The sequence below is a fragment of the Nerophis ophidion genome, linkage group LG02, assembly GCF_033978795.1.
Source record: "Nerophis ophidion isolate RoL-2023_Sa linkage group LG02, RoL_Noph_v1.0, whole genome shotgun sequence".
Classification (NCBI taxonomy): Eukaryota; Metazoa; Chordata; class Actinopteri; order Syngnathiformes; family Syngnathidae; genus Nerophis; species Nerophis ophidion.
The window spans coordinates 32396784-32411309 of NC_084612.1; the positions used below are offsets into that span (position 1 = coordinate 32396784).

At 46.0% G+C, this 14526-nt stretch overlaps 1 protein-coding gene across 4 annotated transcripts in view; it reads left to right on the forward strand.

The window, feature by feature from the left end:
* Positions 1 to 14526, forward strand: part of tcf12 (transcription factor 12) — a 182944-nt gene that overhangs the window by 41843 nt on the left and 126575 nt on the right. For all 4 annotated transcript variants that reach the window (XM_061881865.1, XM_061881874.1, XM_061881881.1 and 1 more), the window contains one exon: positions 14092 to 14194. In XM_061881865.1, coding sequence (XP_061737849.1) covers positions 14092 to 14194 — 103 coding nt within the window. The remainder of the gene's footprint in view (positions 1 to 14091; positions 14195 to 14526) is intronic.

Consider the following 14526-nt stretch of genomic DNA (forward strand, 5'->3'; position numbering starts at 1 on the left):
GCCGATCTCAGCTACAGTCCGGCGGTAGACGGTGTACACCCTGGACAAGTTGCCACCTCAGTATTACCGTTTCAAATTTTAATGATTGTAAAACCTTTCATTGATTACTGCACTTTGATAGACTCATGGTGATACTGCTCAGTTTCCGGGGAAGCTGCCAGGTAGCCTAAATGCTAACATAAAGACAAGTGACGTTAACGTCTTTCCCCATTTCAAACATCATACCCCAATCTAAACTTTTATAAACACATTGCTGTCAGAGCTGAGCTATTTATTTGTGCACATTGAGCCTACAGGTTGTTCTTTACAGAGTGATAGCTTCATACACGGACGTCACTACAACAGGAAATGAATGAATGATGTCACATAAACCGAAAGTTAGCTAAAACACCCATTTTGCCTTTATAAGTGAGAATCTCTAGTGAAATGCTAACATAGGACATGTTTTTTTGCTGATTAATGGTGTTGAGCAACCAAACGTGCTGTACCACCAAAAAGTAACTGTATTTTAGACAGTTTATTTGGCTATGCAGATTCAAGCTGTTTTTGCAAAAGCTTCACTGTGGGGATAAATCACCTGGGAGAGGAAAAAAAGACTCCATGGTAGATAAAGCTGTTTGGGAAGAAGGGAATTTAAAACATGCTAAGCCAGTTTCAGTTTTAAGGAGAGGTGTCAAAGTTCAATGATTCAAGTACTTTAAATTTTATTGTTATATGTAAATTAACACGTTAATGTGGATTTGTCCATCATCATTATTCATCTAAATAATGCAATTAAACCATTTGCAGCGCAAAATGACTCAAAATCTCTGAAACGTCCCGAAGCATTTCAGGCAGTTTGTCCAAGTAGTATTACCTTTGTGCATGGCAAAGTATGTTAGTGACTGGCTGCAGTTTTATCCAACTGTAATCAATAAAAAAAAAAAATTCAGATCCACTTGTAGTTGGACAGACTGACTCGTACATGCACATGGATGATAAAATTCTGCGCTGCAGAGTGTAGTAGCTCATAGTTCTAACTATGTCAGTCAGTGGACTCGATATGAAAGTACATAAAAACTACGGCATAGCTGATTAGGATGTGGCCTGACGGAGGACTTTGGCACGTTAATAAAACCGCACATTCTGAAGAGACAGTCAGAAAGTGGCTTGAAGATGTTCTGTAAAATAAAATCTATGTACATTTTTGACCAAAGCCCCATCATTAAATGTTATGTAGACTACAACGAAATGTTTTAAAGTAAATCATATTATGACCCATTGGATAGATTTCAGTTCCAATTTAAGTGAGTAAACAGGAGTGACCAAAAAAAAAATAAAAATACGCAACAGAATATTTTCCCAAAAAATCTGTTTTTTGGAGAATAGGGAATGTTCCTACTGCACTGTATTCATGAGGAGATGCTAACTATGCCAAACTTAAAATACCCCTCGGTTAGAACATCTGACCCTGACAATAGCTACTGTGTGCCAGGGAGCTTTTGGATTCAGTGATTGAGTTCTTATGAACAAACGTCAATATTGAAAGCAGAGTGCAAGTGTAAGTGTGAACAGTTCTCTCCTTCTGTTTGTTTGCCCCTCACACATTGGTTGCTTTTTATGTCCTATATGAATTTCATTGAATGTCAGTCCCCTGTCACTTTCTATCAGACTTCAGTTAAATGTCAGCACTTCTTTGGCCGCTGCGCCTTGTTTATCCCTCTGTGCCCTTCCCGAATGAACATCTACAGGCTATGGTAACACTGGCAGCTCGATTTGAATTATAAGACAGAGACGCTCGGGATATATTTGCCCCAGGTGCATATAAATGAGTGTTTGTGACATTGCAAGGCACAACATCATCCAGCAGACAGCTGTTTACGCCATCAGAAGATGGGTACACTCACACTCATATACACAGCTGCAAAGGCAGCCGGCATTGATACAGGGTTGTTATACATAGCCTAGAAAAAAATAAAGCACATTTTAAAGACTTGAATGGCATATCCTAGAAAACCCCAGGAAATACTCTATTGGGAATGTTAAATTATTCCATAGTTAATTGTGACATACAGCACTTAAAAATGCAAGATCACATTGAAACTTTTAGTACATTTCTTTAAATCTCTCATGTAGCTGAATATGACTTTATACACCTAATTGTACTAAACACATCAATGTTGCTCAAAGATCAGGGATTTGGACAGTAAAGCACAGAGAACTGTGCTTTGTCTGCCTCAAAGGGAATTCAGAGGTTCTCAGCGCTTGTTTGAGTCAAAGAGACACAAGTATGTGATCAGTCGACTGTGAACAGTCCCTAGTCCTGCCCTGCTGACCTTGGCTTCCGGCCAGCTGCTGTATCTTGGGCAGCTGTGGTTGTAGGCTTGCTTTCTGACAGCCAAGACTGTGCCCGCCGTCACAGCACGATAACCTCCTATGTCTCCTGGTGCCTTGCCCTGGCTTGATTCTTGACCCTGCACGCATTCATCATGACCACACCATTGCAGCCTAAGCGGCAGTCACACACTCACCTGGGATGTAATACTTAAAGTTGTTAAACAAGGTCCAAGTGATTGAAAGGCAGGGGTTGGGGGGGATTAGCTTTTGCCTGCTGCCTGCATAATGCTGCAGTGATCTAACAGTTTATTAGCTACAAGTGCTAGTGTCGCCCCCGGGGCATAGCGATGACAGCATGTGTTAGCATCTTGTGCGGATGTAGGCCACCAGTGTTTGAGAATGAAGAGGGATCTGTGATTGATGATCAAACAATTCCGAAGGAGCAAACATAACAATGACCATTAACTTTCCCCACTGCCTTTTCCCGCTTAACACTGACAGTTATCACAATTAAAGACAACATGTTAAAGAATGATTAAATCATCCATCATGAGAAGGGTTTTTTTTTCCTTTTTTTAGTTAATTATGTCAGTGGTTTGACATATTTTCCTGGTTCTGCTGCAGTGGAGAGGAAATGCTGTTTGTGTTTGTTGTGTGCTATAATCTTGTATGTATTTGTGTGTCATTGTACTGACTGTTGTTGTCAGTCACTAAGTTTCCATGCACTAAATTAGTCTGATTTCTCAGGTAGTTAGTTTTTTTTGTATTTTCACACATATGTCTGAAGTTAAAGTGTCCATGCGCTCTTTCTAACGTGACTATTGTCATACGCCATGTGCCTCTCGTGCACTGGAGGGTGCGATTTCCTTTTAGCGCAGATAAATGAATTCCTCTTTCGGTTGCCTTATGATGTCACACAATCCATTTGCGGATCCTTACAACTTGTTTTAAGTGATGTCTGTTGTAATACTGACACAGATTACAAATATTATGTCTCTTACAGCTATGTTGATGTTAAATAGCAGAAAATAAAAAGCAGAAAAGGATTTTGGATTACGCTCCGGACATTGCGCCACCAAGAATAAATTGGGGCGGATGCAGATTGGATGCAATGAAAGACCAGCGGAAGAGTTTTTTCGTCGGAATTTTCAGATGAAAATCATGGAAACAAAACTTCTGACTGTCTCAAAGTTCATCCAAAAGACTCTGTGGATTGATGGAAGGAGTTTTAAATCTGAAGGAAAAAAACATTTGTGCCCCGACTAACATCTAGAGCATGGGTGTCAAACTCTGGCCCGCGGGCCAAATCTGGCTCGCCGTGTAATTTAATTTGGCCCTTGAGGCAATATCAATTTAGCATTAGAGCTGGCCTGCCGGTGTTATACAGCTTCGGTGCCGCTGTAACACCGCATTCACCGCTAATACTCATACTTGCCAACCCTCCTAATTTTCCTGGTAGACTCCCGAAGTTCAGTGCCCCTCCCGAAAATCTCTCAGGGCAACCATTCTCCCGAATTTCTACCGATTTCCACCTGGACAACTATATTGGGGGCATGCATTTAAGGCACTGCCTTTAGCGTTCTCTACAACCTGTTGTCACGTCCGCTTTTCCTCCATACTAACAGCGCGTCACGTAATATTTGTGGCTTACACACACACACACACACACACACACACACACACACACACACGCACACACACACACACACACACACACACACACACACACACACACACACACACACACACACACACACACACACACACACACACACACACACACACACACACGTGAATGCAAGGCATACTTGGTCAACAGCCATACAGGTCACACTGAGGGTGGCCGTATAAACAACTTTAGCACTGTTACAAATATGCGCCACACTGTGAACCCACACCAAACAAGAATGACAAACACATTTCGGGTGAACATCCGCATTGTAACACGACAGAACAAATACCCAGAATCTATTGCAGCACTAACCCTTCCGGGAAACTTCCAGCAAACTGACCAATAATTAACGTTTTATTCATGCATTTTCTCTTGCTACTTCAAGGCTTGAATGTTTGGTTTATTCATTATTGTTATTTTATTTTCAAATTTATTATTAGCCTGTGGACATTTTTTTATATTTACCTCAGAAGATTGCAAATATAAGTAAAGGCATTTCACTTTTTATTTAAATTTTATTTGATATGCCATTGATATTTGTTTTTATTATTGTTGTTATTATTTGAAACTGGATTTTGCATGTCACTAAAGTTATACAAGCCTTGCTTATTCAATATTTAATGCAAAACTTGTTTGGGTGCCTATTAAAAGGTTAATTTGTTCAACCTTTGGACTTGGACTTGGAGAAGGCATTCGACCGTGTCCCTCGGGAAGTCCTGTGGGGAGTGCTCAGAGAGTATGGGGTATCGGACAGTCTTATTGTGGCGGTCCGTTCCCTGTACGATCAGTGCCAGAGCTTGGTCCGCATTGCCGGCAGTAAGTCGAACACATTTCCAGTGAGGGTTGGACTCCGCCAAGGCTGTCCTTTGTCACCGATTCTGTTCATAACTTTTATGGACAGAATTTCTAGGCGCAGTCAAGGCGTTGAGGGGTTCCGGTTTGGTAACCGCAGGATTAGGTCTCTGCTTTTTGCAGATGATGTGGTCCTGATGGCTTCATCTGACCGGGATCTTCAGCTCTCGCTGGATCGGTTCGCAGCCGAGTGTGAAGCGACCGGAATGAGAATCAGCACCTCCAAGTCCGAGTCCATGGTTCTCGCCCGGAAAAGGGTGGAGTGCCATCTCCGGGTTGGGGAGGAGACCCTGCCCCAAGTGGAGGAGTTCAAGTACCTAGGAGTCTTGTTCACGAGTGAGGGAAGAGTGGATCGTGAGATCGACAGGCGGATCGGTGCGGCGTCTTCAGTAATGCGGACGTTGTACCGGTCCGTTGTGGTGAAGAAGGAGCTGAGCCGGAAGGCAAAGGTCTCAATTTACCGGTCGATCTACGTTCCCATCCTCACCTATGGTCATGAGCTTTGGGTCATGACCGAAAGGATAAGATCACGGGTACAAGCGGCCGAAATGAGTTTCCTCCGCCGTGTGGCGGGGCTCTCCCTTAGAGATAGGGTGAGAAGCTCTGCCATCCGGGAGGAACTCAAAGTAAAGCCGCTGCTCCTTCACATCGAGAGGAGCCAGATGAGGTGGTTCGGGCATCTGGTCAGGATGCCACCCGAACGCCTCCCTAGGGAGGTGTTTAGGGCACGTCCAACCGGTAGGAGGCCACGGGGAAGACCCAGGACACGTTGGGAAGACTATGTCTCCCGGCTGGCCTGGGAACGCCTCGGGATCCCCCGGGAAGAGCTAGACGAAGTGGCTGGGGAGAGGGAAGTCTGGGTTTCCCTGCTTAGGCTGTTGCCCCCGCGACCCGACCTCGGATAAGCGGAAGATGATGGATGGATGGATGGATGGAATTTGTTCAACCTTGGCCCGCGGCTTTGTTCCGTTTAAAATTTTGGCCCACTCTGTATTTGAGTTTGACACCTCTGATCTAGAGGAAGGTTGCTATTGTTCTTGACTATCTTGCCAGTTGTGCGGAAAGTTATTCAGTTGTCTTGCACAAATGCAGCATGAAGAGGTTTGTGTACACTTTATTATTCGCCTTTAATATACCTGCTTCATTATCTTTCAATCAATCAATCAATCAATCAATCAATCAATGTTCATTTATATAGCCCTAAATCACTAGTGTCTCAAAGGGCTGCACAAACCACAACACAAACCACTACGACATCCTCGGTAGGCCCACATCTCATTCGTATTTTGTTCAGGAGTCCGAATTTAGCCGGCATTTCATATTTCCTTAGGTACCTTCTTAAATAAATCTGTTTCTTTTTTCTACCATGGATGCACTTCAAAATGTTTTGTTCTTTTAATTTTTGAAGCAAATAAACAGTCTCCTCTATTTACAATTGTTGCTATGTTTTTATTAAACGGTATTTTGCTTCCGGCTTGTTTCCCGTGCCTTGAGACAGGCGCATGCGCAATACTAAGTGTCCTGTAAGTGTCCTGTCGTGCCACACACCCCCCTTGAGAGATTTGGTTTCCATTTGCATCATCCAGGTGTGTTAATCCGACTTTTCAAAAACCTAACGCCATCAGATTAAGGTGGGCTATAGGAGGCTAATTTATAGCTAAACTATTTGAGAAATCTGACTAATTCAGTGCACGGACACGTACTGATTGTCTGTTCAGGGTGAGAATAACAGTGTGCGTGGCCTGGCAGCAGCACAATCGGTAACCTTTGAGGATTCCCTCCACGCAGAGCACAACCTTTTAAATTCCTCCGTCACAATCCACTCAAAAAAACAAAAATGGATATTAAGATTGATTTTTAGAATATTTATTGCAAAGGGTACAAGTTCTCCAAAATAAGTCTGCAGAAATGGAAGCCAATTGCTGCCTGTGATCTCCCTGGTGGAAGCTAATGCAGCTTGGTAAGATGTGTTTGACTGAAGCACATAAACATTTTAACAGGGCTAGGGATTAGCGCTGTAACAGAGTGTCTTTTATTATTTGGAAACCCAAGTTTTGAAAAACCATACTGTGGCCGATATTTAGACCTAAGCCTGTGAAACAGATTACTGTCAAGAAAAGGTACTGTTAAGCTGCAAGAGAAAAAAAAGCAATTTTTTTAAGCTGCAGGCACCCACGAATGAGGTCGGATTGCATCTTTTGGATTCACCCCCTTCTGTGAAACAACAGTAAGGAGAATTACACTTTTTCTACACAAAAAGTTGTCGAATCAAAAATCAGCGCAACACAGAAAGGCACATTACATTTAAAATATGCAGTGGAACCTGCAATAAAGTTGACCATAAAACATTTTAGGATGCTTCAGATTTGTTCACTTTGCAAAACAACGTTCCCTATTGGAAGTAATGTAAAGTGAATTAATTCGATCCAAGGTTAAACATCAACAAATAAAGGACAAGGTGTGTCACAATATTAGGGATGTGAATCATACAACAACTCACTATTAGATTTGATTCCGATTATTAAGGTGAGGATTTTTGCAATATATTATCCATCCCTTTTCTACCGCTTATTCCCTTTGGGGTCACGGAGGGCGCAGGTGCCTGTTTCAGCTACAATCGGGCGGAAGGCGGGACACACCCCGGACAAGTCGCTGGGCCAACACAGATAGACAGACAACATTCACACTCACATTCACACACGAGGGCCACTTTAGTGTTTCCAATCAACCTATTCCCAGGTGCATTTCTTTGGAAGTGAGAGGAAGCCGTAGTACCCGGAGGGAACCCACGCAGTCACAGGGAAGACATGCAAACTCCACACAGAAAGATCCTGATCCCGGCATTGAACCCAGGACTATATTATTTCATATACAATTATTATATAACCTTTTTAAAACAGGTTACAAAAGCTCCTCTTGGCTGCTGACGTGTTACGTATATATGCAGCGAGTAAGCGCAGAGATGGCCTAAAAATTTATTTTAAAAAATTGTATCTTAAAAAAAATGTTTTATTACTTTTTTTTAACTTCAATCCATACATCCATCTTCTTCTGCTTATACGATGTCGGGCCGCGGGGCAGCTGCCTAAGCAGGCAAGCCCAGACTTCCCTCTCCCCAGCCACTTTGTCCAGCTCTTCACTGGGGATCCCGAGGCGTTCCCAGGCCAACCGGGAGACATAGTCTTCCCAACGTATCCTGTGTCTCCCCCGTTGCCTCCTACCATTCAGATGTGCCTGAAACACCACCCTAGGGAGGCGTTCGTGTGGCATCCTGACCAGATGCCAGAACCACCTCATCTGGCTCCTCTCGATGTGGAGGAGCAGCGGCTTTACTTTGAGCTCCTCCCGGATGGCAGAGCTTCTCACCACATCTCTAAGGGAGAACCCCGCTCCCGGTGGAAACTCATTTTAGCTGCTTGTACCCGTGATCTTGTCCTTTCAGTCATAACCCAAAGCTCATGACCATAGGTGAGGATAGGAACGTAGATCGACCGGTAAATTGAGAGCTTTGCCTTCCGGCTCAGCTCCTTCTTCACCACAACGATTCGATACAGCGTCCGCATTACTGAAGACGCCGCACCGATCCGCCTGTCGTAGTCAAGATGGCGGCGCGCATGGACGCGACGTTTCAGGCTCTCCCCTTAGGTGCATTGTTTTTATTGTTTTTATATAGTTTATTACTAGCCCAGTCAGCAACTTGCTGGGCGAAGGTTATGTACAGCCGAAACGATTTGTTGGAGATTGGATTGCGGTCTGAGCAGACTATTTCGGTGGATTTTACAAGCCGACACAACATCCCGGAGGAGTTAGCACGTAGCCCTGGAGCTCCATGGCTACTGTGCCCGGCGAGGAGGAGGCGGAGGCGAAGACGCCGTGGCCGAAGGGGCGGCGTGTTAGCCAGACTAAAAATGAACCCAAACAGACCAGCGATACCAAGTCTATTCCTGGCTAATGCGAGGTCGCTCGCTCCTCATGGTGAAGAGGACAAGATGGACGAGGTGAGGCTCCGTGTAGCACAAAACACTGTGATGGATAGCTGTGCCCTATTGTTTACGGAAACCTGGCTAACGTCCTCAATCCCTGACGCTAGCATGGAGCTAACCGGTCACACAGCACACAGACAGGACAGAAACGCAGAGTCTTCCGGCAAGCGGCGTGGGGGTGGACTGCTAACTTACCTAAACAACAAGTGGACTTCTGATTCAAAGGTAGTTAACAGCCACTGTTCCCAAGATCTGGAATATTTTACAGTTAAATGCCGACCCTTCCATCTAGCCAGGGAGCACTCTGCTGTCCTGATCACAAACGTGTATATAGCTCCCGATGCTAACGCTAGCACGGCACTAGCTCTGTTGCACGATACAATCAGTGCACAACAGAACAAATATCCCGACGGCATCCACATCATAGCGAGGGACTTTAATCATGTCGACCTGAAAAAAGTGCTCCCCAAACTTCACCAGCATGTGAAGTGTGCTACGAGGGGAGCTAACACACTGGACAAAGTCTATTCCAACATAAAAAAAGGATATAGATCCAAACAACTTCCCCAATTAGGCAAGTCTGACCACATATCCCTGCTCCTTTTGCCAGCTTACACACCAATAAGAAAAAGTGCTCCTATCACAACCAAAACGGTCAAAACATGGCCGGAGGGAGCCATGGAACAGCTGCAGGACTGCTTTGATACAACAGACTGGTCAGTTTTTGAAAAACCAGACTTGGAGCAGTACACAGAAGCAGTCCTGGGGTACATCAAACACTGCATAGACACTGTCACAGTGGACAAGCACATCCGAGTCTACCCCAACAGGAAGCCCTGGATGACAAAAACAGTCCAGGGCTTACTCAAAGAGAGAGACAGTGCCTTCAAAGCGCAGGACCTGGCACTCTACAGTGCTGCCAGAGCCAATCTGAAGAGAGCCATCAGAGAGGCAAAAGCCGAACACAGGAGGAAAATGGAAGCCCACCTGCAGAGCAACAACACCAAGGAGGTATGGAAAGGAATAAAAGACATGACCAACTTCAGACCCAGTAACCCTTCGCCTGACGGCGACGCCTCTCGAAGGGGGGAGTTAAACAGCTTCTTCGCCCGATTTGAGAGAAAAACACCTGCAGCCGTCACAACACTCCCACCCAACATCCACAGCAGCTGCACCCTTATACTGGAGGAGCATGAGGTGAGACGCACGCTGAAGGCAGTGAACCCAAGGAAGGCTACGGGCCCAGATGGAGTCCCGGGACAGGTACTAAGAGACTGTGCAGACCAGCTGGCCGGAGTATTTACGAAGATCTTCACCCAGTCCCTCTCCCAGGCCGTCATCCCATCATGCTTGAAGACCTCCACAATAATCCCGGTGCCGAAGAAGAACTCTGTCAGATGTCTGAATGACTACCGTCCAGTTGCACTTACACCTATAGCTATGAAGTGCTTCGAGAAGCTGGTACGGACCCATATCAACTCAGTCCTCTCTCCCGAGCTCGACCCACACCAGTTTGCCTACAGAACCAACAGGTCCACAGAGGACGCCATCGCCACAGCCCTACACTCCTCCCTGGGTCACCTGGAGACGGGGGGAGCTACGTGCGGCTGCTTTTTGTGGATTGTAGTTCGGCATTTAACACCATTATTCCTGATAGACTGGTGTCCAAACTGTCAGACCTGGGTCTCTCGAACTCCATCTGCATGTGGATTAAGGACTTCTTATCCAACCGCCCCCAGCGGGTGCAGTTGGGTCGCCACATGTCATCCAGCCTGCACCTCAGTACCGGCTCTCCACAAGGCTGCGTGCTGAGCCCCCTTCTCTACTCCATCTACACATACGACTGCACACCTGCCCACTCCAGCAACTCCATCATCAAATTTGCGGATGACACCACCGTAGTGGGGCTCATCTCGGAGGGAGACGAGGCTGCATATCGGGATGAGGTGGAGAAGCTGTCGGATTGGTGCAAAGTCAACAACCTGGCCCTGAACACCTCCAAGACCAAGGAGCTGGTCATAGACTTCAGGAGGAAAAAAACGGACATCCTGCCCCTGATCATCAGTGGTGACTGTGTGGAGAGGGTCTCCGACTTCCGCTCCCTGGGAGTCCACCTGGCCGACGACCTATCCTGGAGCACCAACACCACGGCTACCATCAAGAAGGCACACCAGAGACTGCACTTCCTGAGAATACTCAGGAACAACCACCTCTCACAGGAACTGCTGGTGTCCTTCTACCGGTGCTCCATTGAGAGCATCCTGACCTACTGCATCTGCGTGTGGTTCAGCAGCTGCACGGCCGCAGAGAGAACGGCGCTCCAGAGAGTCATAAAGAACGCCCAGAAGTTAATCGGATGCCCCCCTACCCCCCCTGGCTGACCTGTACAGCTCCCGCTGTCTCAGGAAAGCACAGAGCATCCTGAAAGACCCATTCCACCCCGGGCACAGCCACCTGGAACTGCTACCCTCAGGCAGACGCTACAGGGTGCTAAAAGCGAGCACCAATAGACTAAAAAATAGCTTTTACCCAAGAGCCATAGTAGCATTAAACAGGCACTGAGTGAGCACAATATGTCCATCATGTCCTCATGTGTAATGTTTAAATGTTTTTCTATTTTTTCGGACTACAATGTGCAATAATGTTTTATGTATGTGTGCATATGTATTCATATGCATGCAGATATGCATCTGTGTGGATACATATACATATCATCTCTATCTTTTTTTTCTTTTTTTTTACTATTTATACTACCATATTGTATATGCACTTTAGGAGGAGCTGCTCCAATTTCGTTGTTCTTTGAACCTGTTCATTGCAATAATGACAATAAAACTCTATTCTATTCTGTCGACCTCACGATCCACTCTTGCCTCACTTGTGCCACCGAGGAGCTTTTTAACTACCTCAGCGACCTCAGCTCCAGAAATAGGAGAGCCCATCCTAGATCCTCAGGAAGTGCCTCCTCATAGGAAGACATGTTGGTGGGATTAAGGAGGTCTTCGAAGTATTCTCTCCGCCAATACACAACAACGGCAGTCATGGTCAGCAGAACACCATCCTCACCATACACGATGTTGACAGTGCACTTCTTCCCCTTCCTGAGGCGGCGGATGGTGGTCCAGAATTGCTTCGAAGACGTCCGGAAGTCGTTTTAGATGGCTTCCCCGAACTTCTCCCAAGTTCGAGTTTTTCCCTTCGCGACTGCTGAAACAGCACCCTGCTTGGCCTGTCTCTACCTCTCCACTGCTTCTGGAGTCCTATGAATCAAAAGAACCGTATAGGAATCTTTCTTCAGCTTGACGGCATCCCTCACCGCTGGTGTCCACCAGGGGTTTTTAGGATTACCGCCGCGACAGGCACCAACTACCTTGTGGGTACAGCTCCAAACAGCAGCCTCAACAATAGAGGTGCGGAACATGGTCCACTCGGACTCAATGTCCGCACCTCCCTCGTGACATGTTCAACGTTCTTCGGGAGGTGGGATTTGAAACTCTCTATGACAGGAGACTCTGCTAGACGTTCCCAGCAGACCCTCACAATGCGTTTGAGCCTTCCAGGTCTGTCCGGCATCCTCCCCCACCATCGCAGCCAACTCACCACCAAGTGGTGATCGGTAGAAAGCTCCACCTCTCTCTTCACCCGAGTGTCCAAAACATGAGGTCGCAAACCCGATGACACAACTACAATGTCGATCATGGAACTGCGGCCTAGGGTGTCCTGGTGCCAAGTGCACATATGGACACCCTTATGTTTGAACATGGTGTTTGTTATGGACAATCTGTGACAAGCACAAAAGTCCCATAACAAAACACCAGTCGGGTTCAGATCCGGGGGGCCATTCTTCCCAATCTCGCCTCTCCAGGTTTCACTGTCATTGCCAACATGAGCGTTGAAGTCCCCCAGTAGGACAAGGGAATCACCCGAGGGAGCACTTTCCAGTACTCCCTCGAGTGTATCCCAAAAGGGTGGGTACTCTGAACTGCTGTTTGGTGTGTAAGCACAAACAACAGTCAGGAAAAGCACTATATAAATATAATTCACTTCACTTCACCCATCCTCCCACCCTAAGGCGGAGGGAGGCTACCCTCTCGTCCACTGGGTTGAACTCCGACGTGCAGGCTTTGAGCCGTGGGGGGCAACAAGAATTGCTACCCAAACCCGTAGCCTCTCACTGCGTGCAACGCCAGTGTGGAAGAGAGTCCAACCCCTCTCAAGAGAACTGGTTCCAGAGCCCTTGGCGTTGAAATGAGTCCGACTATATCCAGCTGGAACTTCTCCACCTGGCGCACTAGCTCACGCTCCTTACTCCACAGAGTGGTGACATTCCAAGTCCCAAGAGCTAGCTTATGCAGCTGAGGATCGGACCGCCAAGTGCCCTGCCTTCGGCTTCCGCCCAGCTCACAACGCACCTGACCTCTATGGCCCCTCCCATGAGTGGTGAGCTTATTGGAGGGGGAACCCACATTGCCTCTTCGGGCTGTGCCCGGCCGGGCCCCATGGGCAACAGGCCCGGCCACCAGGTGCTCGCCATCGTGCCCCAATTCCGGGCCTTGCTCCAGAGGGGGGCCCCGGTGACCCGCGCCGGGGCGAGGGAAAACTGTTGTTCATCATCATATTTCTCCTTTTGCCTTTACTCGTGAGAAATAGCTCTCAAAATACAAAATGAATAGATTTAGTGGTGTGTTGGACGATGTAAAACAATGTGAGCACATCGAAACGCAAACTGACTGGTATTCCATATGTATTTCCATAGAAGTCTTTTTTACTTTTATTTTAAAAATGATTGTTGAAAACTCCACATCAATTTAAAATTGGAATACGTCAAAAATAGATTATTGAAAATTAGAAATTGATTTAGAATTGGATTAAATCAGAATCGTAATTCAGATGGAAAGATCTTTTTTCAGTCATCACTGCACAATAGGGTCCATTTTCAGGTTTATCATCATCGTATTTCTCCTTTTTGCCTTCAATGGTAAAAAATACCTCTGAAAATGCTAAATTAATAGTTTTAGTGGTGTGTTGGATGATGTAAAACAATGTAAGCACATCGAAACGCAAACTGACTTGTTGGGAATATGTGATGTATACATACCACCTACTTCAGAGAAAAGGATGCACTTATGTTTTCCACCACGAAGAGCATACACAACTGATTTTTGCAACAAACGTGTTTTGTACCCCTTCTAATATTAATTAGGACTATAGGTTTTAATTAGTGATGTTGCCTAATAATGTGCTAAATATTCTGATCTCTTCCCCCAGGCTTTCACAGACAGCCCTCATTATGGCGATCCTTTGAGTGACAGTCGATTAGTATGCCATGAAGGATTGTCCCCAACACCTTTTATGAACTCCAACATAATGGGTAAGTAAGTGATTCTTTTCAAATCACTCTTGTCATGCCCTTTGGTAGTGGAAAGACATGGTGTTAAAATAAAAGCCTTAATGGCGTTAGGGCACATCATTCATCTGGAGGTAGCAGAACTGAGGGTCCAGGCTACTTGGATATTTTTTACCCTCTCCTGCTGTCTTTATTCCCTCCGTTAATCCCCTTCCCTTTCTGTAACTCTCTCTTGACCCTCCCCCAGGCTAGAAGTCACACCATCAGTATAGCTTTCCATCATAAGAAGCTCTCCTGACCGTCACAACCTCCCTAAGCTAGTAACATTGTAAACAGGGTGGAGGATGTGGCATGAG